This window comes from Eleginops maclovinus, chromosome 2, assembly GCF_036324505.1.
Source record: "Eleginops maclovinus isolate JMC-PN-2008 ecotype Puerto Natales chromosome 2, JC_Emac_rtc_rv5, whole genome shotgun sequence".
In the NCBI taxonomy this organism is placed as follows: Eukaryota; Metazoa; Chordata; class Actinopteri; order Perciformes; family Eleginopidae; genus Eleginops; species Eleginops maclovinus.
In genome coordinates this window covers 25,065,528-25,088,727 of record NC_086350.1, presented here as the reverse complement: position 1 = coordinate 25,088,727, position 23,200 = coordinate 25,065,528, and the positions used below count along the sequence as shown (strand labels likewise).

The 23,200-nt window shown below is 39.3% G+C and overlaps 1 protein-coding gene across 1 annotated transcript in view; it reads left to right on the top strand.

Moving 5' to 3' along the window:
- Positions 1-321: 321 nt before the first annotated feature.
- Positions 322-23,200, top strand: part of ntrk3a (neurotrophic tyrosine kinase, receptor, type 3a) — a 155,367-nt gene continuing 132,488 nt past the window's right edge. Inside the window, exon 1 of the mRNA XM_063909703.1 lies at positions 322-1,016. Within this exon, the coding sequence (XP_063765773.1) occupies positions 739-1,016 (278 nt within the window). The 5' untranslated portion in view covers positions 322-738. The remainder of the gene's footprint in view (positions 1,017-23,200) is intronic.

The following is a 23,200-nucleotide window of genomic DNA, read 5'->3' as shown; positions in this document are numbered from 1 at the left end:
CGTGGACTATAAGGCCCTCAGGCTACTATGGCTTTGTATGTGTCCAGCTGCTAATCTTCATAAACTCACTGACAGGAAGTTACATGATGCTGGACTTTCTGTGGGATGGAAGCAAACGTGTGTGTGTGTGTGTGTGTGTGTGTGTGTGTGTGCGCGCGTATGCATCGCTCCGTGCGCGCGTCCGTGTCAATTTCTACTCCGTCCGGTAGGTGGGACTTAAAGCTCGGAGGATGGAGTCTTCCTCTCTCTCTCACATCCCTGTCTCGCTTTATGACTCCACCATCCCCACAGCCGGGTACCAGCAACAGCGTTAGAGAGAGAGAGCTGGAGATGGAGGGTTGACATAAAGCGATGCAGAGAGAAGAGGAGAAAAGAAAAAAGGGAATGCGCTCAGATCTCTTCATGTCATGGACCTGGAATATTTTCGGGATATCTCCGTGCTTGTTTTCCTACCCAGCGGTGAATTTTCTTAACGCGCAGGAGAGCCGTGACTGGCATCCTCAAAACCTCTGACATACCCACACACACATACACACACTCCCCCACACATATGGATACGCACGGACTCAAAAGGAGATATGATTTTTCAGTTATTTAACAATCCATTGAGGGAAATAGGACCAGAACACCGGTTACGCATTCACACACCCACGTACTCGCAATGATCAGGAGGATTTGAGGCATTTTTTCCTTTGCTGCAAAGTTGAGAAGAAATCTGGGTACTTGAATCGTGACAGCATGGATGGATTTGGCGCGTTATTTGGCGCATTCGGCGTCCGTCGCCCTCCCAGGATATTGTGCAGCTGGAAGGTGTTTTTCCTGCTGAGCGTCTTTTTTCGCGACTACATGAGCTCCTTGCTGGACTGTCCGCCCACCTGCACCTGCTCGCCGACGGAGATCTTCTGCAATAAGTCTGACAACAGCAGATTCTTCCCGCTGCTGTCCTTCCAGGGCACTGGCAGCGGGGGGAACAGCAACGGGAGCATCGAGGACCTTTTCCAGAACATCACCTCCATGTAAGTGCCTCTGCTGCTGCTGCCTTAAAATATCTGGAAGATGTCCTACAGCTGCGTGTTGGCTGGTTTAATTATAGCTGCCTGTGGAAATGTACAGATTTATTTTAATCACTAACCTTCAGGAGTAGAAGAACTTCCCATAATTATCTGTGGATAAGAGAAAATACTTTCTCGGATTATGATCCATAGCACACTGAAAAAACAAAAACGTTAACTTTAATGAAAGGCATTATGTCTGCAAATGTCACATAACTGGTTTAAGTTAGTTGAAAGCATTATGTTAAGCTGAACCTAATATTTTTCATTTAAACTTAATGTTATTGCTTTCAACTAACCTAATACAGTTATGCGAAATCTGTTGACATAATACAATTAATTAAAGTCAACGTTTCAGTTTTTCAGTGCCTATATGCCATAATCAACATGATCTCAGTGATGAAAAAGGTCCCATACGAAGAAAATGCATGGTTTAAGATCTCCAAGAAATTCCAACAAATACATTTAAATATCACTATGTACAATGTTTGTAGAGTGAGCTGGATGCAATCAAGGCCTCATTGAAAATACTAAACTTTATCCGTACTACATTTAGCCATGAACATGAAAAAACGCTACATAAATAAATTACATTTTATGTCAGGTGAAACTGGACCATTGTGTTTATAGTCTACGATCAAACACGTAGGTTTAGACCCACGTTTTCTCATTTTGTAACAAGAAAGTCGCAGTACACCATTCTCCCTTCTATAATTTTGTCTATATCCACATGTTTTTTGTACCTGTGTGCAGTACACTGTTCTATATTCTGTAGGAACGGCTCAACAATTCCTCTACATGGCCCTGAACGCACTTTGCAACCACCTGTTACCCTTAACAAAAGTTTAAAATACCTCAAATTTATCTTATTTTTGCATTTAACTTCAACATAAAGTAAGGCTTCTTCAAACTGAGATGCTTTATCATTATTGTAGGAGCATACGAAAAGCATCAGGGCCACAACATTTAGGTTATTAATCTTCTCATTCCAAGTACATATCATGTGACTTGTTTACGAAGAATATGTGTTCTGAAATTGTTCACCATGTCATGGTCGAACCTTCAATGAGATAATATTTAAGCAAAGCTATGGCAATAAGCTTGTTTACATCCAAAAGCCGGTTAAAGATCTGAAGTAGTACGACCAGGCTCAGAGTAGTAGAACCCCACATTTCTGCTTTGTATTTCTGATTCATGAGTTACTATGGAGAGAAACGGAGAATAGATTTAGATAGAGTAATAATACCAAACAATGGGGCCAACATTCATTTGAACGGGGCCATTATGCTAAGGCTTGACACATGGTTTCTAACGGGAAAGTGTGAAAATCTAATTTTGCTTTCAAAAAGATATTCCTTTCCTTTGAGTTTCATAGAAAAATGTAGAAGAAGGGTTTACATTTAGCCTTTTTCACCTAAAACGATTTACGGGAATATAATTTGAGAGGCTTGCTTCTTAAGTAAAGCGTCCCAGAAAAGCATTTCCCTATATTGATCCTTTTAAATATCACTGCAACTCTTCCCCGTCCCTTGCTGCAGTGTCTCCTAATACCTTTATTTTCTCCTTTGATGACAGAGAACATTTCAGCCTGAGAGGTAATAAGCCCAGATATCTCCAAATAGCTTTTTCATTGGATGATAAAAGCAGTCATGACTCAGCTGCTCATAAGCACATCTCTAAGTCTAAATGCCAGTTTTCTTTTCTGGGATGAAACGCAAACCAGTCATTGAAATACCCGCGAAAACCCCTGGGTGGGCTCTGAATACAGACCCCCGCAGACCCAAATCACTTTAGATATCTTTTTTACTTGGAGAGACCCAGAAGGCTGAACTTCTCACAAGAAATTGTCTTTTCTTTCGATGGGAATACAACAAAAAGACAACAAAACTGTTAAAAATCGGGGGTTTTGAAGGATATTTTGGTGGCGTTGAGATAGATTTGTGTCAAGATATCTTTATGAACAATACGCCGGCGTCTATAAAGGTTGATTGGGTCCATCTGACATGTCACATCTCCTCGTGTGTGCCCTTCTGTGGAATATTCCTCATCCATCATGTAACACCTGACTAAGAAGTGATCAGCATTCACAATCAGAAGTTGTGTCAGAGCTGAATTCAACGTAAGTAACATTGAATAATTGGCCTTTACTTGTGGTTGATACAGTATATCAGGCATTTCTCTCCAGTCAGTCCGTTACAGAACAAGATAACCAATGACATGCAGCAATAAATGCAACACAAGGACCAAGACTTGGACAAGGAGCTTAACAACCAAATAAATGAGGTTTCCATTGGACTTTCTCTAACTCTTGAGGCAGCTTTAGGGTAACTTTGACTGAATTTACGACCATATAAGGAGGGACTAAGCATCAAGTCGAGAAATCTGATTAAAGAAATTAGTTTAAAGACATATTTTTAATAACACCAGGGTTAGAATGTCTGATAAATTTCAGTCATTTTGGATATTTGCTGTGATTGTACTATACTGTGGGCAGTTCTACAATATGAGCTGGGGCTTAAAATTGTAACCATTGAATTGTGTTATCTCTTAAACCTTAAAATCAAGTGGTGACATTACCCTTGACATCAGAGCAATTTTGACCTTAACATTACGAGTGAAAAAGCTGTCACTTTTGACAGAAGATCCCAAATCATGATGATGTTTTATCCCATAACTGTCATTCTGAAATACAGATGACGCTAAAATAAGGTTTAAGAAGTGTGACTTAAACGAATGAAATGAGCGTCTCCGTCGTCTTTGCTGTGTCTTAAATCACTGCAGATGTTTTCTCCCTTCGGCCACACCTCAGAAATGAAACACTTCAGCAGGACTTCAGAACAAAGAGTGTGATATTTTACAGCAACCCATTACTCTTTCAGCACACATAGCTAAAGATGTGTTAAAAAAACTGACCAATGGGACGCCGCTTTGCTTATTTGGTAGAGCTAGCGGGTCTCAGGCCTCGTTCCGGCCTGCAGTGCCTTAACGCAAGTCATAATATTCTCTAGTTTTCAATACATTAAACTAAATTACCTAGGACCCACAGAAAAACAAGAAGAACTTGTAGACATATCTTTAGTAGCAGATACATCTTTATTTCCCTGTAGGGATATTGAAAACCATACCATTACACTAAAGGAATGATTGATTACCCTTGACTTTCCAGGAGGTTATCAATAATTTAGTTCTCACTAATAAGGAGCTAGTCACAATGAGACTGCTCCTTTGTACCTTACCCTACTAGCAATGTTGGAAATGGGGAGTCTGAAAGCAAGGTTTACCTTTCCGTTAAGCTAACAGGAAAGATGGCTTTATTGCGTCATGGTAACACCTGTGTGTCTTTGAAATGAGGGACGTGCTTACTGTGCGACTCCGGCTTCACCTCACTGAGTGTGCTTTGGCGGCGTGAAAGTAGAAAAGAATGTTGACAGGGTGTCAAGATTGAAAATGACGTTTCTTTTTTCTTCACCTAGTAGTTGTGTTTTTGCAATCCAACAACATTTCGCCCCGCTCTCAGAGGCCGTATTCCGTCAGTATTCTGTTTCCAATTCTCTTATTTAGTCTGCAAAACACACACTCACACATACACACTGTTTCTACATGTCAGTTTTCCATCTCCCGCTGCATCCTGGATCTCAACAACACCCGCGGTTGGAGTGCTTTAGATGAGAGCTGTCGCTTCCTTGAAAAGCAAAACCTCATCCCCCGCTGTGCCTTCCCCTTTTTTCTGTCTTTGTGAATTCAAGCTTGTTGCTGCTCACAGTGAAATTAACCCGATCTTTATTCTTACACACAGTGAGTCATAAGAGAGGGAAAAGCAGGGTCTGCAGAGTGCATGGAAATATGCACTGCCTAAACTGATACTGTGTATCACAGTAAAGACCGTACTGTGGTACAGTTTCTCTGTAGTGAGAGTCAACGTGTACGGGAAGATTTCCCTGTAACGGACAATTGGGAGAAAATTCTGTCAAATATAACTTAGGACTTCTAAAAGTTTTTACGCTGAAGGTGGGGTAAATACCTGCTAACAGAAATACTGCTAGTGTGTTTACTTGACCTTAGCGCTGACTGTTTACCAATAGCATTTAGGATGTTTTGAGTTAGATGTTCATCTTCAAGTTTGCCATTGATTTTCTAACTAGTAAGGACTTGAAGCTGTCTTTAAAAAATGACACCGATTTTATTGGCATCAAACCCACTTTAATCATGAATGGCAATTTGTGCTAAAGGAATATGACTGATAAATGATAACGATAACTGATAAATCCAGTCTTGCCAAGAACAACAAACCTTTGCCAATCATATTTTCCCCAATGGGAGGAATGCTGTTTTTATATCTGTCAAGTAAATATCTTATGCTTGTTTTTTGAAACAATTTTAAAATTGCCCTGCTCTGTCTTGTAAAATATCGTTATACATCTAGTATCATTTTAATCAGGAGAGAGTTAATTTTGTGTTTTAAACAACATTTATTGACACATGCACGATATGATGGAATTGGTATTAGTCTTTGGCGATAAGACCCCAATCCTGATATCGTATATCTTAAAAGGCCCATATTATGCAAAATGCGCTTTTTAATGTCTTTTAATACATATACAAATACCCTAACCCCAACTACTAAAGTGTCCCCGAGCAAGGCACTAAACCCTCAACTACACTACCTTGGTGTCAGAACAAGCCCTTTCCTGACACCTCTCCTCAAAATGCATGTGTTTGCATGTGTGTATCATCGGTCTAATGTGAATAGGATGTGTTTGATGCATATGATCTAACTGTCCCCTTGTTGGATGATTAAAGTGTGTCTTATTCAATTGTAAGGGCTATGATAAAGTCCTTTGATGGTGAACAAAGGCATGTTTGCAGAATTACATGGGTTCAGTTTGCTGGACGTTTTTCACTGTTCCTCTGAAGTTATTGAACTGTACATATTGAGTGTTTCTCCTTCTTTTTGCTGGATGTTGAGCAAGGATTCGCTCCTCCTGTCCTGCTCATGGCTCTCCTTCTGATTCTGTGTGAAGCCTTTCAGCTGGCAGCAGTCATCCCATCACACCGCATTAGGATCATACAGCACTGCAACCATTGGAAAAAAACTAGAGCTGTAACTTCCAAATTTCCGCCTGCAGAAAACCATCTGTTAAATTATCTTCAAAATAAAAAAGAGAAAGAAGAAAGAGATGCGTAAAAAGATAAACTCTGATTATTTAGCAAGAACAAAACCTAATTTCACTATTAATCTGTTTTGCTGCAAGAATGTTTGTCGAAAAAAAAGACTGCTGCAGTGATTCCTGTTTCCACACTCCTCTCCACCCTAAAATGTGGAAATGAGTCAGCATTTTACAACTTTCGGTTCCCCTAAATTCATTGATTTTTGGAACATGTTTTTGCTTCGATGCCTGTAATACAGTCTGCTGTTAACACAAGCTTAAAGGTCTCCTATTCTGCTGAATTTGAACAATATATTGTAGGTCCATATCTGTACAAAACTTGTCTGTGAAGTCTTTTGCTCAAAATACCAAACAGATCCCCCATGTTCTTTGAGTGCTGATTCTGTGACTGTCGCTTTAAAGCTGAGCTGAAGCTGGACACGCCCCCTTTGGAGCGCCATGATCTGTCCTCTGTGAAAGTTTTCAACCGGGAGAACATACTCAGCTAAACGCTGCCATGATTAAACCCCATATTATGTTCAAACCAAATCCAGCATTATTTCTGAAACACTTCTCAGTGTTTACCACTAGAACAGAGACATTATATCTATTATATACAACAACTCTAAGTCCCTCCTGCAGACATCCTGCTGAACTCACAGACACACAGAGGGGCTGCGGAGGAGATTCAGCTTGCGACTGTATATTGCGGACGATTAGGTTGGGACTTGTAACGTGGGCGGGACGTTGCCAGGAGTTCAATGTAAAGCCAGCTCACATCAAAAAGTGCATTTTGCATGATAGGGGACCTTTTTAAGAGATTTCATCTTTAAGTTCTACAACATGAAAAATTGTAGTAAATATTCCACTCGTAAAATTCTGAAGCTTCTATTTGTCTTAATATTGGTGAAGGCTATCAAGTAGCTGAAAGAGACTACTAAACGTCATCAAGCTGAACATTAGCTGCCTTTAGCTTAGCGGTGGTGTTGCGCAGCCATGTGACCTTGATAGTAGCTGGTTTACAGCCTTATGCTTGAAAAATCATTAAGTGGTGTTAATATCTGGCGATTATCCTGCTGAAAACAATGTGTAAGTATCATAATTGTGTCTGTGCCACAGATCTTATCCCATTGCTTTTTGTCGAGGGAGCCCTTGCTAGAATTACCTTTGGGTCGGCCTACAAAAATATGTCATCACTGCGCCACTCTATTATAGTCCAAAATTACTGTGTAAGAACTAAAAATCACTGGGATTTAGACTTCTGTTGGGGCCCCTTGGCGTGTTAGTCCTGCTGTGAACCTGAGAAGTATTTAGTCATGCTGAAAGTTTGGAGATTTTTGATTCAGAAATCCTTATGTGCCCCTTAATGATACTTTTATCTTTGACTAATGATGTGGTCATAAAAGTGGGTTCACATGTTATTTATTTGATGAGATAACTATAAAACCTTTTAGTGCAGAACTATGCCGCCTTAAATCCTCACCATATTATAATATAGTCAGAGTAAGGGATAATGTTACCCTGGCAAAGCTTCATAAACATAATTCAGGAGCAGTGTGTTTATAACTCATGCATTTTTAAACAGCAGAATGCTCCACAGTGTAATAAACTGTGATATTAAACAGCTGAGTGTTCCTTGTTGCGACCTAGCCAGTCACCTTGGCAACATTGTTAAAAAATCAACATCTTCACGCTCCTGTGCCCACTGTGCATGTTATGATAAAATATTCAATAACATTAGCAGCCATTATGTACCATGTCCATGTGACAGGGTGTGTGTGTGTGTGTGTGTGTGTGTGTGGTATATTTATAAGTGTGTGTATGCATGTGAGTGTGGGTGAAAGAGTGTGTATGTGTTTTTGTGTGTTTGTGCATGTCAAGAAGAGTGTGTGTGTGAGAGAGTGTGTTTGTGTGTGTGTGTTGTTCAGGCGGTGAGGTGTCACAGAGTTTTAGCAGATTACCAACATTTAGTGTGGATCAGACTAAAATAATTAAAAATACATTTTGAAATCATCTGAACTTTTCTCTATTTCTTCGCATAGGAAATAAAGGTCAGGATTAGCATGCATAAATGGAAACCTCATATGCATGACCTTATAAGGGCATCAACAGTGTCTGCTCCTTGTCACCATTCAAATGTGAAACAATGAATTTCAACATGTTTCAAACATTAGGCCTGTCTCTGCTTATGCATGCTGGGATACGCTCTTGACCCTGTACTGAGTCATTTAAAGGTCTCCTATCATGCTATATTTGAACAATATATTGTAGGGCCATATCTATACAAAACATGTCTGTGAAGTGTTTTGCTGAAAATACCAAACAGATCCCCCATTGTAGCATGCCTCATCCCCCTCTATCTCAGCCTTGTTCCTGAGGTGCTGATTCTGTGACTGTCGCTTTAAATTTGAGCTGAGCTGAAGCTGGACACGCCCCTTTTCAGAGTCATGCAGCTCTCTCTCCTCTGTGAAAGTTTTCTACGGGAGAAACTCAGCTAAACGCCGACGTGATTAAACACCATATTATGTTCCAAACCACATCCAGCATTCTTTCTGAAACACTTCTCAGTGTTTACCACTAGAACAGAGACAGTATATGTATTATATACACAACAACTCCCTGTTGTCAACAAAGTCCCTCCTGCAGACATCCTGCTGAACACACAGACACACAGAGGTGCTGCGGAGGGGATTCAGCTCGCCACTGTATATGGGGGACGATAGGTTGAGACATGTCACGTGTGCAGAACTTTGCCAGGAGTTCAATGTAAAGCCAGCTCACATTTCGGTTATGACATCATAACCGAAGCATATCTGGATCAGCTCGTTTGTACCCCAGTTTTTAGAGATGTGGGTAAGGAGGAAAAGAGAGAGCGTTGTATTTTCTGACACTTTGTCGGTCTCCTTACACACCGGGGACACATGTTTATGTATAAAAGACAGCAAAAAGTGCATTTTGCATAATAGGGGACCTTTAAAGATAAACGGATCAGACACCACATGATGCTGAGCTGAGTCAGTGCGGAGATGCTAATTAGCGACATGCAGCTAGTGGAGAGGTGGGGAAGGAACACTGAGTGCCTGTAAGGATCGCTTCAGAGGTGTGGGGTTGTTCAGCCAGGCAGAGACATGTTAGGCAAGATGCTAATGGAAGTTGAGACAGAGATAGGGTTTATTGAAGCACGCAATATGACATGCACGCAAATACTTCTAATCCAGCAGGACAACTCAGTGAGTGTGCGGGGAAACACTGGGTCTATTTATTACAACAAATATATATATATATTTTTTTTAAATGTATTCTACTATTACAATACTAATACAGATCATTTATTAATCCGATAAACAAGCAAAATAAGTAGAAGCGGGAGGGCAGAAATCAAAGCTTATACCGAAAGTAGCCCTCCCGTAAGTAATCCAGTTGCAAGATTACATTTGTCTTAAATCAATAATTTAATATGCACACAAATAAACAAATCTGTACATACATACACCTAGTTTTCCGTGTGGAAAGAAAATAATAAGGTAAAAAATAAAGTCTTAAAAGTTTCATGTTCAGATAACAAGACAGTATAATTTCTCATCTTGTTTTATAAACTATGATAACTAAGATAATAGCCATCGTAATTATATTTACTATTATTATCATTACCATCATCAATGTCATACATCTATACTTTTTTTTTAAGGCAAACAAAAAGCACAATGAGCAAAAAACCAAAGCAGAAAATAAATTTGATATAAATAATATATAATAGCAACATTATCATTTTTAATGTTTACATCTGCAAGGGTGCTCAGTATAAGGTGCTATATGGACATACTGTACTGTAGGCCCTGTGCCAAGGGTTTTGTTCCTTTGTTGTGTCTGCGTTTTTAGAGTTGACTGTAAAACATTTTTGCAGGGTGAAGACTATTACTTTAACCGCTCTGTCTGTGGTTGTGCATTTGAGTCCATTTCCTGCTGTTGCCAGAGTAACATCATCCTACTATAGACTGAATCATCCCTCTGGGGTTGTCTGATATTGCTGTTTTACTGCAGTCTTGCTGATCATAGGGGCAACACATGGGTGTAAAACTACGAAACATTATTCATTGCTTGTGTAAATGGAACATGCAGGCGTCTTATAGAATTATCATCTTGATGATTCTGTTTCTGATGTCAGCTATCTGTATGTCAGTGAGCGTTGAGAGGCCTTGAAGAGTATAACAACGCTGTCACATGATCGTAAATCTGCGCCTTCTCTGATTGAGGTGATGCAACCTGAGCACACAGTTCAATGAACTATCCGTCTGACAGTGGGAGAATCTGTGGATATGTGCAGGCGATGAAACAGATAAACATTTAGAGATTGCCGTAGTATGAGATCTACGAAAGCCTTAGCTTCTCGGTGTCCATTAATTTAAAAGTGTTTGCCATGAAACCTTTAAACATGCTGATATCCATTGAAAACTGCTCTTGCCTAGACAGTCCACTATCAGGTTAAAGAGCAATAACATAGCGGCATTTTCCTTTTGGATTGTTCATGTTTATTTGATGAATTCTACTATAAAAGGCTAAAAGAGTGGGGAAGAAATGAGTCCTAAAAGCTGAAAATGAGTCAGCATTTTACTACTTCCAGTTCTCTCATCTTTAAATCAATGTTCTTGTTTATTGTGTTTTTGGTTAGATGCTTGAAATAATGTACTCAAACAGTTTTCTATAAGTGACTAATGAAACTATGGAACGTCATCACACCGAACATTAGCCGCATTTAGCTTAGCGATGGTGATGCACCGTGACCGTGATGTAGTCCATTTTAGCTTTTTACTTCTGCCGATTGCATTTACATTTCAAAAAACATATACGTTAATATTAATTATCCTGCTGAACAAAACGTGTAGTAAGTATCGGTTGTTGCCACATATCTTATTTTCTGCAATTTTCCAAAATGCAAGGCTGAAACCTCATTGGTTTGAGTCGAGGGCCCCCGTGTGATTCTAACTTCCTACTCAAACTAGAACATATGTCATCACTGCAGCACTCTTTGGCAGGCGCATAGCCACGGTGTAACCGGTGAGTCAGACGGTTGATTTTCTGACATTTTTTGTTCAGATGGGCTGTTCACTGAAGCAAGGTTTAACAGTAAGGTCTGCACGTTTGCAAGTCAGCAACATTTGAATGAAAATGTTGTTGGGTTTGATGAACTCAAAGTCTACTTAGTGTGAACCCTTACTTTAGTTTTCTTCTGTTTCCATACAAATGTCAATTAATTGTAATTTAGCCACACAGTCTTCATCAAGCACATATTGAATGTTTAGTTATTAGAGATATTCATGTCTTTGATGGCTTTGAAGTTACGACTAATGTAACACAATTGATTCAGTATTTTGGTTATCACTGGTAATGCCTTTTTTGATGTTGTATACATTTTTAAAATATGAGACATCATTCAGAGGACAAAGGTGGACCATTATTTGCTGACATGTAGATGTAATATTACCTTTTATGTTACGTGATGAATAAAAACATTGACCAAGTATAATTTATTGCTTCACAAATCATCACAATTTTGTCAAAATCCCAACATGGACTAGTGCAATATTGTAAATTATGCTGTAACTGGCCTACACATTTTATTCTACAGACTTAAAAAAACCTACATATCCTCTTAAAAATCACATTATGATCATTTGAATATATTTTCCTCATTCCATCTGATATCGCAAATATATGATATATTATTTTCCAAATAACCGAAATGACATCCAAAAGTTTGTCCCAGTGAACAAACTGTACCTTCAGCACCTGTTGGACAGGAACTAACAGCCCACACCAACATGAACGCTGGCCTGCTTTTCATCTGTATGCATCTAACAGAGCTGTTTATGAAACGCATTATGACAGAACGTCAATGCATGAGGATCGAAGAAGCGCTGACATCAATATTAAAATGCTGTCAATTATGAAAACGAAAAAGAGTCAATATTTCCTTCAGTAATGCACTATGCTAATGCTTTTGGACAAATGTCAATAATTTTCTGAATTATGGATCACAAACAGGACATTGGGATGTGACGTGTCAGAGTTCACCAGGCCAAGCTGGACCTTTACTGGAAATATCCCTTTGGTTTGATGTGTAGTTTAAAATAACAACTTTAACAACCTCTGTGTGGTTTTTTAACCCTGTGGGACTTAATTCTAGTAATGTTACCAGATAGTGTGTGTGTGTGTGTGTGTGTGTGTGTGTGTGTGTGTGTGTGTGTGTGTGTGTGTGTGTGTGTGTGTGTGTGTGTGTGTGTGTGTGTGTGTGTGACTGATGTATGAATCCTTGTGGTTCATGGCAATGAATCATTTCCTGTTGCACCCCACACATAAAAAGGTCACACACACACACACACACACACACACACACACACACACACACACACACACACACACACACACACACACACACACACACACACACACACACACACACACACACACACACACACAGCGTCTTTACCGCTGCAGAGGCATTGATTACAGTGTTCCAGTCGGTATCAGCTCAGTGTTAATAATGGAGGATAGTGACACGAATGTAATGTAAAGTGAACCGTAACATTTCCGTTGGCTGCCGGGTCAATTCTTTATGTTTTGTTCCACATGGTTAATGAAAACATATATTAGTAGTGAGGTGAGGGGAAGTGAAGGACAGCACCCCCTGTTGGCTGTGTATATTCCTTTGTGTTGTAGTGGAAGTTAATTCGCCTTCATAATGGATGTGGTTAGAACTGTGACCACATGTTGTGTCTCGTCTTTGTCATCAAGCTGTGCTCCTCGGAAATAATCAAACACCCCCCCATTCCCATTGCGTAATGCACAATATGTGTATGGAATGAGTAAACAATTTCAAATCTTTTGAGCTGTAAAAAGAGTCTGCAGGCTGCTGTAGGATTTCTGAACACAAACAAGATAACAGACAGCAGCTAGCATCACATCTGCTCCGGCCCCAGGAGCTAAAGCTACTGTGACTAACCCAGGAGACTTGGTGTGCACTCTGATCTGTCAGTGTTTCCTGTTTTATTTTGAAGAAATGTTTCACCCCACTGTGTCATGTGTGTAATTACTCCCTATCTGTTTGATCACCAGATTCGGTTCACCTGCTGCCCGTGTGTTTTGCCTGCCCTCTCCAGCTGTTTCTTGTTCTTGTGATTAGTTCTGCATGTAATTAAGTTCTGGTTTTCTGTTAGTGTTTGCCAGAACCTTTCTCTGTTGTGCATCGGAGAGTTTTATTCTATTTGTTTTGCCTTTCCTTTACGTGCTCTGCCTGATTACCTACCATTAAAGGTATTTTTCTGTTCAACCTTTGGGCACCATGCTCTGTCTCTGCATGACATAATTATTGACACATGTACAATACGTTTTTAGTTTTGTTGCCAATATAACACCAAATGATTGATAGATTACATCATGGCACAGGAGTTGAACAAGTGCACATATGGAAATTTAACTGATTCATTAAGACAACGAATCCAATCAGTACGGATACAATTTTCATCAACCTCAAATTACAATGTGGACAACCTATACAACATAGCAAAGCATTATTAAAGGGGGCCTATTCTGCTCATGTTAATATTTTATTCCTCTACTGTGAATTGTCTCCATGTTTTAATGTTCCGAAAGCTCTTTATTTTTCTCATACTGCCTGTGCCTGTCTCTTTTCACCCTGTGTCTGAAACCAGAGTCCAGCCTGCTCTGCTTGGTTAGCAGACTGGCTCTGTTGTGATTGGTCAACCGTTTAGAGATGTCCTGCCCCTTGTCCTATCAAGCACATTGTGATGGAGAGCTAACCAATAGATGCACACGTGTTATAGTGATGTCACTATGTTTCGGAAGTAAACAAAGGAGTCCAATGGAGGCATTTCAGGCAGGGGGTGGGGGTGTGGGAGAGAAACTCCCTCTGGAAGGAACATAGAGATTTTAGACTTTGCAGACATTTACATTTACAAACCTAAAGAATACACTATAGGAAAGGGAAAACCCCTAAAATGCTTCCTATGCATATCCAGTATTTGAAGTGTATGCACATGTTTTAGGATCCCATATAGGTCTGGTCCATTTGAATTATTTAGCAATGAAGGTGGGAAGCTGAGCTGAATTGTTGCAGAGCTGCTCATTGACAGCTTATACTTACTGTTCTCTTCAGCTTGAATGGAGGAGTGTGTTTGTTTCTGGGAGTAGGGTTAGGGTTGTTGAACAGATCTATAAGGTCAGCTTGTTGCAATATGATACAACATTGTAATTGTGTGAGCAAGCAGAGGTCAGGAGCTGCAGCCCATTCTGGCTAACTATCAGCAGGAGTGAGTTGAACTCTGATCTGAGACGTCTGTAAAGCAGATGGTTACTCTCCACTGCAGCCCTGTCTTTCTGTCCAATAGGCTCACTTACAAATCAAGGGTTGTGCAGGTTTACCGGAACATATTCTTGGCATAGTGTGTCTGTGTGTAGGAGGGTTTGTTGTATTCAGAGATAAGCCACTTTGTTGTTACTGAGAAAACTGCTCCATCCTTAAAAAAAAAATTCAGCACAAAATCTGGGCCAGAAAGGACATACTAACCAACATGTTTATCTTCAGTACAACTGAGTTATAATTGAGTAGCCAATCAGCTTCAAAATAATTCACTCAAAACAATCAGTTTGATGCAATAGAGTTTTATTCCTGAGTCGTGTACAGAAACCTAAGTAAAGACAAAAACTGTGCTTGTTCTCTTCGTAGTTTAAATGTCTCTGCCCCCACTGCTTTATCTCCACCTTCCTCTATATTATTCTGACAGCTTTTACTATATAATGGTATCCCGCCTGGGGCGATCTCACCCTGTTGGCTTGGCTTTTTTGCTGAATCATGTATTTTAGCACACAGTGGCTTTCCTTTGCATACTCTGATCGACTCACAGTGCCCAACATCCTGCAGCAACCGTCCTCCGTATAACCCCCCAACAAACACACACCCTTCATTACACTAACACTTGTATAACTTAACGTAAAACTTGTTGTACTGAACACATTGAATATTACTTATTAGTGTTTCAATCGGCGAAAAAATGTGACCATGTTAATCACAACTAAAATACTATAATGCAAACAGAACAACATGTGTAGCATTTTCCAGTTCCTTTAGTGTTTTTTGCCTTTTTCCCTTCCATGCAATTCATATCAAACATCTGTGCTGGAATTACGGGGGGAAATTGAGGTCAAACTTGCTAATGTGACTCATTTATGTTTCCAGAATAACTGTGAGCATTAACAAAATTATAATTAATTGTACAGAGCACTTCTTAAAATTGTTATAGAGGTGCTGTGTGCTTTTGCATACTGAGGACCTGTAGTGGACCAAAAACATTTTAACTTATCTTTTTTGACTTTCCATCAACACTTCGGCTTTGTAACCAATGATTTGGATGTAACGCGTTACAAAAGTAATGGAGTTGCAGTAATGTATTACTTTTTGCTGTAACGCAGTAATATAATGCATTACTGTGGATAATATAATAGCCCTTACAATTTTCTCACATTTTAACCCAAAATGATGTGGTGTTTAGTTTCTAAGAAATCACCAACATCGCGAGACATTCCGACACCAGAGAAATAACTGCAGGTAGAATTGTAACTCAGTAAGCCTGTTTACTATCGGTTAAGAGGGCTGCAGAAACTGATTCACAATGCAGAGCTGCAGATTCACAATGCAGAGCTGCAGGCTCACAATGCAGAGCTGCAGATTCACAATGCAGAGCTGCAGGCTCACAATGCAGAGCTGCAGGCTCGGAGAAAACAGAAGAAAGAGACAGCAGTGCGCGCAGGACAAAGCACCAGAAGGTAACTTTCTCTGGGTCTGCTGCTTGAACCCCGAGAAGTTCAGAGACTCGTGGCAGAGTGTTGAAGATCTGCAGCCTCTGTCCTCTGTGGAATCGCCGGCTTTTAGAAAGCTTGTCAGCCAAATCCCCGTTAACACATCAATGATAAGGTGAGCTAACGTTGCCATAGAGACTCGTTCATATACAGCAGGTCACAGGGCCGTGCAGAGGCTCCACTAACATGTTATTAATAACACACAGAGACGTCATGTTACCGGTATCACATATTATTCAGCCCACTTAAACGGAGCATACGTTTAATCTCTAGCTCTTTTCCTAATGTTCAGCATGTACTGCCAGATAGATAGATAGCTTTAATTATTGAGCTGCAATAAACTACATTTTAGAATTTAAAGCCATACTTTAGAGGTTATTTATGGTGAAAGTAACTCAAAGTAATGCAAAAGTAGTGTAACGCATTACAGTTCAGAGACAGTAATAATGTAATGTAACTTATTACTTTAAAAAGACAGTAATATGTAATATGTACTGTATTACATTTTGAAAGTAACTTGCCCGTCACTGTTTGTAACAGACTATTTTACGTTGGTTTGTTAGCCCACCACCTTGATACAGACTGCAATAGCTTAAGAACTTTACTCAATGTGTGCTAACACATTTCAAACCGACAATTATGGATCTGAAAGGATCCGTCCTATTTAGCCTCTGACTTTTCATCTAAACTACTTTCCTATTGGCCTCAGCTTTAATTTGTTTTTAGTTAGCACATATTAAAATGCTAAAAGATGGTGAAACATTACCTGAAACTCTACACCTGCTTTATGTTAGCATTGTCATTGTTAGCGTTCAGATATTAGCATTTTGCTCATACACTCCCCTACAACCACTCTAAACTGAGCTAAACTACACAATCAAATGTATATGAGAGAATAAGAATAAACGCAATTTTATGATTCAGTTTTCAAAGTTTTCAAAGATATATTGAAAATATTCTAATTTGCACAATATCTAAAGCAGTGGTTCTTAACCTTGTTGGACGTACTGAACCCCACCAGTTTCATATGCGCGTTCACCGAACCCTTCTTTATTGGAAAAATAAAATATGATTTTTTCAAATTCAAGACATAGGTATATGTTTTACTGGTGCACAAAATGAATGATAATTGACTTGTGTGGACTTTCTTAGGAGAGGAGCTGCAATGGGGGGCAGTTGGTGAGTCTTGTAAAATAGTTCCTTTTAATAAACTTTGGGTTTACAAACTACGTTGTTGGTGCTCCGTTTTATGTGTAGGGACCCTAGTCATGCTACTGCAGAGGTTTGGTGCTATTTCGAGCAATGTCAGTGGTTAAAAAATGCTGTTTAGGAAGCGTTCTGCGCACTGCCCCGATCGAATGCACTGTAAGCCATTTGGTGGGTTATTAGCGTTGCTCCCGGTTTTTCCGGGCAAGCTCTATACTGGTTGATGAACGAAAACAACTCTCTGGAGGACTTACTTGTTCAGTTTTCATGCAGAAAAAGACCCTGGGGTCAATTTTCGCCGGACTATCCCTTTCAGTCCAAGGCTCTTCCATTAGAGCAACATTCATGTAAACTAGAACAAGATAAAACTGAATTTAGAATTTAAAACTTTACTGGGTTACAAATCAAACTTCATTCAAAGCAGGACATCCCAGTTGGTTAAAAGAGAAATCGAAAATGAGAACTTTAAAATTCGACCATAGGTCATGTTTTACTCATTATACTAGAACATGATTCACTTTAAGCCCAGCTCTGTAATAGCTGCAGTGTGTCCCAACAGATATACGGGAAGCTGTTACACTTTGTGCTTGGCTATAAAAAATCTCAGCAAAATGAAGTCCTCCAGCAGCACTTCCTGTCTGCAGCAAAGCCTGATTTCAGCTCAATGCAGGGTTGGGAATGAGAGCTCATTCGACTCACAGCCTGCATCATGTTTGCTACGACATGCTGCTGCAACGCATCCCAGAGAAAAGGGTTGTTTAACTCTTGTGGAATTATTTTATTCAAAGTCACACATGGCAGTCTACTGCAGAATGACAGAGGAAATTGAGCTTGGCTTCATGCAGAGATAGGAAGGGGAAGAGTATAGAGTGAGGCCTCTCCTCTCCTCCCCTTCACTTCAAATCTTATCAGATGTTTTCTCTTCAACTTTACTTACTGCTTTTATCCTTGAGCAGAACATTGTTTTCGAACACACACAGGCTGCGGTTGATCGATGATTGGACACGAGCTGTTGTCAGAGCAACACTTTCGGAGCCCACAGCTGCATCACAGAGACACTTCAAGGTGAACAATATTCATGATGTCATTTACTTTTCCTTATACGCATTGAAAGACATGTTAGAATGTGGTGGTAGGTGGGAACATGTGAGTTATTGAGGAATAATTAAAATACAAGTATACATATACACATGATTAGAAAATGCTTTTTATCTGAACACCCTTTAAAGAGGCCCTATTTTGCTACTTTCGGGTTTTCCCTTTCCTGTTGTGTGTAGGTTTTAGTGCATGTAAATGATCTGTAAAGCATACATTCCCAAAGTTCTCTCCAGAGGGAGTTTCTCTGATAATCAGCAGTTAGACATCGACTATTGTTCAAATGACACAGCTACAGGGAGACAAAAACGCCCACATGATAGTCGGCTTTTCTGAATTTAACTGTTTACTCTCATAATTGTGATACAAAATGTAAAGCTGATACTATGTCAGATGTGTTGTTCGATTGTTCAAATGCCCTTTAAACAATCAGCTACAAGCAGCTTAGCTTAGCTAGTAATACAGATACATTTGAGTATTAGCTCATGTCTATCATCACACCAATAGACCCAGAAAACATATGTTTACTTCAAACCAACTAACTACCTACACTTACAAAACATCTCTTAATATCAGTTCACTTTGAGTCAGTTTCATCAATTACAGATATTATATAAATCATATTGTATACCAATCTCAGATTACTGGAAAGTAGTCTCTATAGCTTTACTGCATTTATAAATCAGGCAGGTTTTATTTGATAGTTGAATTTTGTGTGAATATTTAAAAATGCTGATGGCAAATTGTCATGAGATAATGAGATAATGAGGGGTGTGTGTGTGTGTGTGTGTATGTGTGTGTGTGTGTGTGTGTGTGTGTGTGTGTGTGTGTGTGTGTGTCTGTGTGTGTGTGTGTGTGTGTGTGTGTGTGTGTGTGTGTGTGTGTGTGTGTGTGTGTGTGTGTGTGTTGCAGTCTAATAACAGTGAACAGAGAAAGCAATTTGCTCAGCTAGAGCCCCCTGTGTTGATAAGCCGGTCACACAAACCTCTGTCTGCCACCAGCTCCCTCTCCTTCTCTCTCTGGCTGCCAGCCTACCTTAGCTTCCAGTGTGTTCAGATCTAAGCATACCTGGCTGCAAAACAGCTGAGCCAGCCTGGGCTCACCAGCAGCCTGAAGCAGGCCTGCAGCTTATAAATACATTCATCATTAATGCTCACTGAATCTGGAGAGCATCCATTTTTTTGCTACGCTATATTTCAGATAGTATTCAAACACAATTTAAATACTGGCTGATTACTGCGTAGTGGGTCATTAAATCTAAAAAGGTTTCTGCGTACACCTGTTGTCATGACAACATGGTTTTGTGATTGCCTCAGGTCCAACAACACATTCAAACTGCCACTCAACATAAAAACCCTGAAAGGCTCTTTCTAGTGTCGGAGTTTGGAAACATGGAGGTGCAACCTGGTGGACTCTACCATGAAGACCTGCTCATTCAACCAAACACATTGGGTGCGTTTGTTTATCCAATTGCCAAAGTTACAGAGCATTATATTTTTACATGAACTAACGAAAGGGTTATTTTCATTGCATGAACATAAATATTACCCTAGTATTAGGTTATATTATAACCCTAGTTCTATGGTTAAATAATGCCATTTTGCCGCTGTGCTTTAACTTTTCCAATTTGGTTCCCCTATGACGTTTCATATTGACATGGGGGTGCTCTGTCTCAAACATTTTTTTAACATCGACTTTGCTTGTGCCCCTCCCTGCCATAAGCAATGGGTTGTAAAATGCTCTTTTTTAACTGTAGTTAAATGCGTTATTTGGTCTAATTTGGGATGTATTCACTAAGCTCTGAGCTCTAGTGTGTCCCAATTACACTCATTTGGTTCTTGTTTGGCTTGAAGCGTCCAAGCTGACCATGGTTCATCCTAGAGTTTCTCAACTGGGCCAGCACTTGGTGTATTAAACACATTCAATTATTAATCTTGACGAAATTCATAGACGCTCTCAAACAAACTCCTCAAAACATTACTAAATAAAATACAAAAGTCCAGCTCAGAATTGTTAAAAAATGTGCAATACAAGAGCAATGGTTAGCAATTCACATCAGTGGAATAAATTGGTAAGTCTTTAACATTTTAGATTCGAGAACAGTGCATTTCAACACCTAGTGCTACGAAAACATATTTTTGAAAAACAACTAAAAACTGTATTCATATGCAATTCCAAAATTGATAGAAACCCTTGCAGGCAGTTTTATTCAAATACACACTTTTTAGAATATGCAAAAATAACACATTAATACGAATGCAAAAAGCACAAAGCTCTATGAGTTTAGCATATAAGTTGGGTAATGGTGTAGGTATCCAAAGAACCCATTTTCATTCAGATAACTTTTTCACGTTATTTAGCCATCTCCAACACAAGCTTGCATGACATGGTTTGTGCAGATGTATTCCTTAGTTTAAGTTTAGGTCCAGATGATATCAGTGTATTCATTTTATCTATATTCATTAGCTATCCTTTGTAAGACATTAAAGTCTGAAGGGTGGTACGTTGCCTTTATATCAAAGGTTTCAATTTACAATATTTTGCTTCATAGCATCATAAATAAAGGATTGTATGTCAAGTTTCTCTTGTGTTATATCAATGATGTTAGCTTAGCCACTGGAGCTAGTCAAAAACACGATTAAGAGCCAGCAAACTAAATCATTCCTATATCATTTTGGCATGTTTAATAGATGAATGCATCATACATTATATAAAACTCACATCGCGGAACATTAACCAGGGCGACGTGTAATGCATATTAACCAGTGCATATTAATTATTCACCATATATGCTACTTCTTGCCACAACAATGATAGCAAACCGGAAAATGAAAGAAAGAGCTTTCTGCAACCGGGTTTCCATTCTTCATTATACATTTATAACAGTTCATAGCACAAAGTAATTTCTCTCTGTGAATCATAAACTGTATCATGATGTTTCAACAATACATTTCTACAGTTAGATATGAACACGTCTCTGTTTATATGAGTGGATTTACGTCTTAGGACAAGATATACAGCATCAGAATTTCAGCTGCGGAGAGAAATTACACACAGAGCCACATTTCAATTCAAAAGCATGAACTCCATCATTAACTGAACGCCATGTCTGGTGTCTTTTATGGACTCCTTGGAACATTTGTCACCCAGTGAGAGTGACGGATGATAAAAAGTAAAGTATAGCCCCCGCAATGCCCTCCTCACATATTCTTTATTTTCAGCCTGAGTCCTATTCCTATATTACCTCTGCTTCCACAGACTTGGTTTGCCAAAGACAAATAAAGAATTAACATGATCTTTTACACATGATGACCATTTGAGCCCTGTGTTCTGTTCTGTGATGACATTGTACTTCATATAATGGGAATTTCCATTTCCATGTATCGTATTTTCCGGATGCCATCATTACACAGGTAGTTGGTGAGAGTAATCATACGCAGACACAGAAGACTTTTCAGTCTAACAGTTTTGTTGGACGTTTATTGAATTTATTTTACAATTACATGATTCCAATTCTCTCATGGTTTTAGCTATCTAGCTCTGCCGTGTCTGAGTCTGGTAGCGTTTGTTAGTCTGTTAGCGTCTGTTAGCGCCTGCGTCAGTTGACATCTCTTGGTCTGTCAGCGTCTGGATCTGTTTGCTTCTGTTAGCGCCTGTTTGTCTTTTAGCATTAGGTCTCTTAGTATTTGGGTCTGTTAGCAACTTTTCTAATTTATTTGTGTATTAGTGTCTAGGTCTGTTAGCATCCGTTAACATTAATTGGTGTGTAAGCATCTGGTGAGGACTGTGTGCTCTTTTTACTTGTGCCCACCCTTTCTTGTTACAGTACCTACACCCTCATTCATACACCGCTGTGCAGCTCATCACTGGCACCAGTGTCTGAAATAATATTTCAAGATATATCTAGAGAAATATGAACCAAAAAAATAACACATTACATCCAGTGTTCCAGCATCTTCATTCTATTTCCAGTTAAAGCAACAAAAAGGTTTTCATCACAGTACCATAAAACCACACGTAGGTATCGAGGTTGAAAGAAACACGGGAGGCTAGCATACTTTATGTGAATGTTCATCTCATGGTGTTATCTTTATTACATAAAGCAGCAGACAAAGATTAAAGTGCATTTCACTCATTGTGGACATTTGCTGTTAGTCACAACATTAAATCCGAGTAAATTAGATACATTTACAAACACTAGAAGTAGTCACTTTTTCTTGGAAACCTGACAATGTGCTGATATTTAATTTTGACTCTTTCTATGTCTTCAGTGGTTTTTATAATCTGCAATCATAAAGCAAAAATAGCAGTTAAATGAATATGGTAAATGCTGTACAATAATATAATTGAAATCATAGGAACACTGGTTTGTAAATGGGGTAGAGAACAGACTTTTAGAGCTTAGATGTTTGTTTCTAAGATTTAGTCCTTTAGTCCGTCCTTCCCAGCCTTCTGCTTCTTTTGTTCTTGATTTGTTATTACGCTGTGGAATGCCTGAGGGACTGTAATTTTTTATTTCAGTTTTTATCCTCCACTTCCCTCCACCAGCTTCTGCAAGATAAATGAGTTGCACTTAAAAGTCCTTTCCTTGTGATTAAGGTTTTAGGAGCCTATACTTATGCAGCAAGTCGAATTCATCACTGGAATAGCAGCACTGTAACCAGTTAATTTATAATTATACTAATGGAAATAATCCTTTAAAATGTACAAACTGCCGGGAAAAGAACAGGAATGGAATGAGCAAGAAACACTTGAAGATAAGGGAGGATGCTGGGAGATAGACCGATGTGAGTAAGGGTGAGGCGGGGGTGAGGAGGTGGGAGGGTG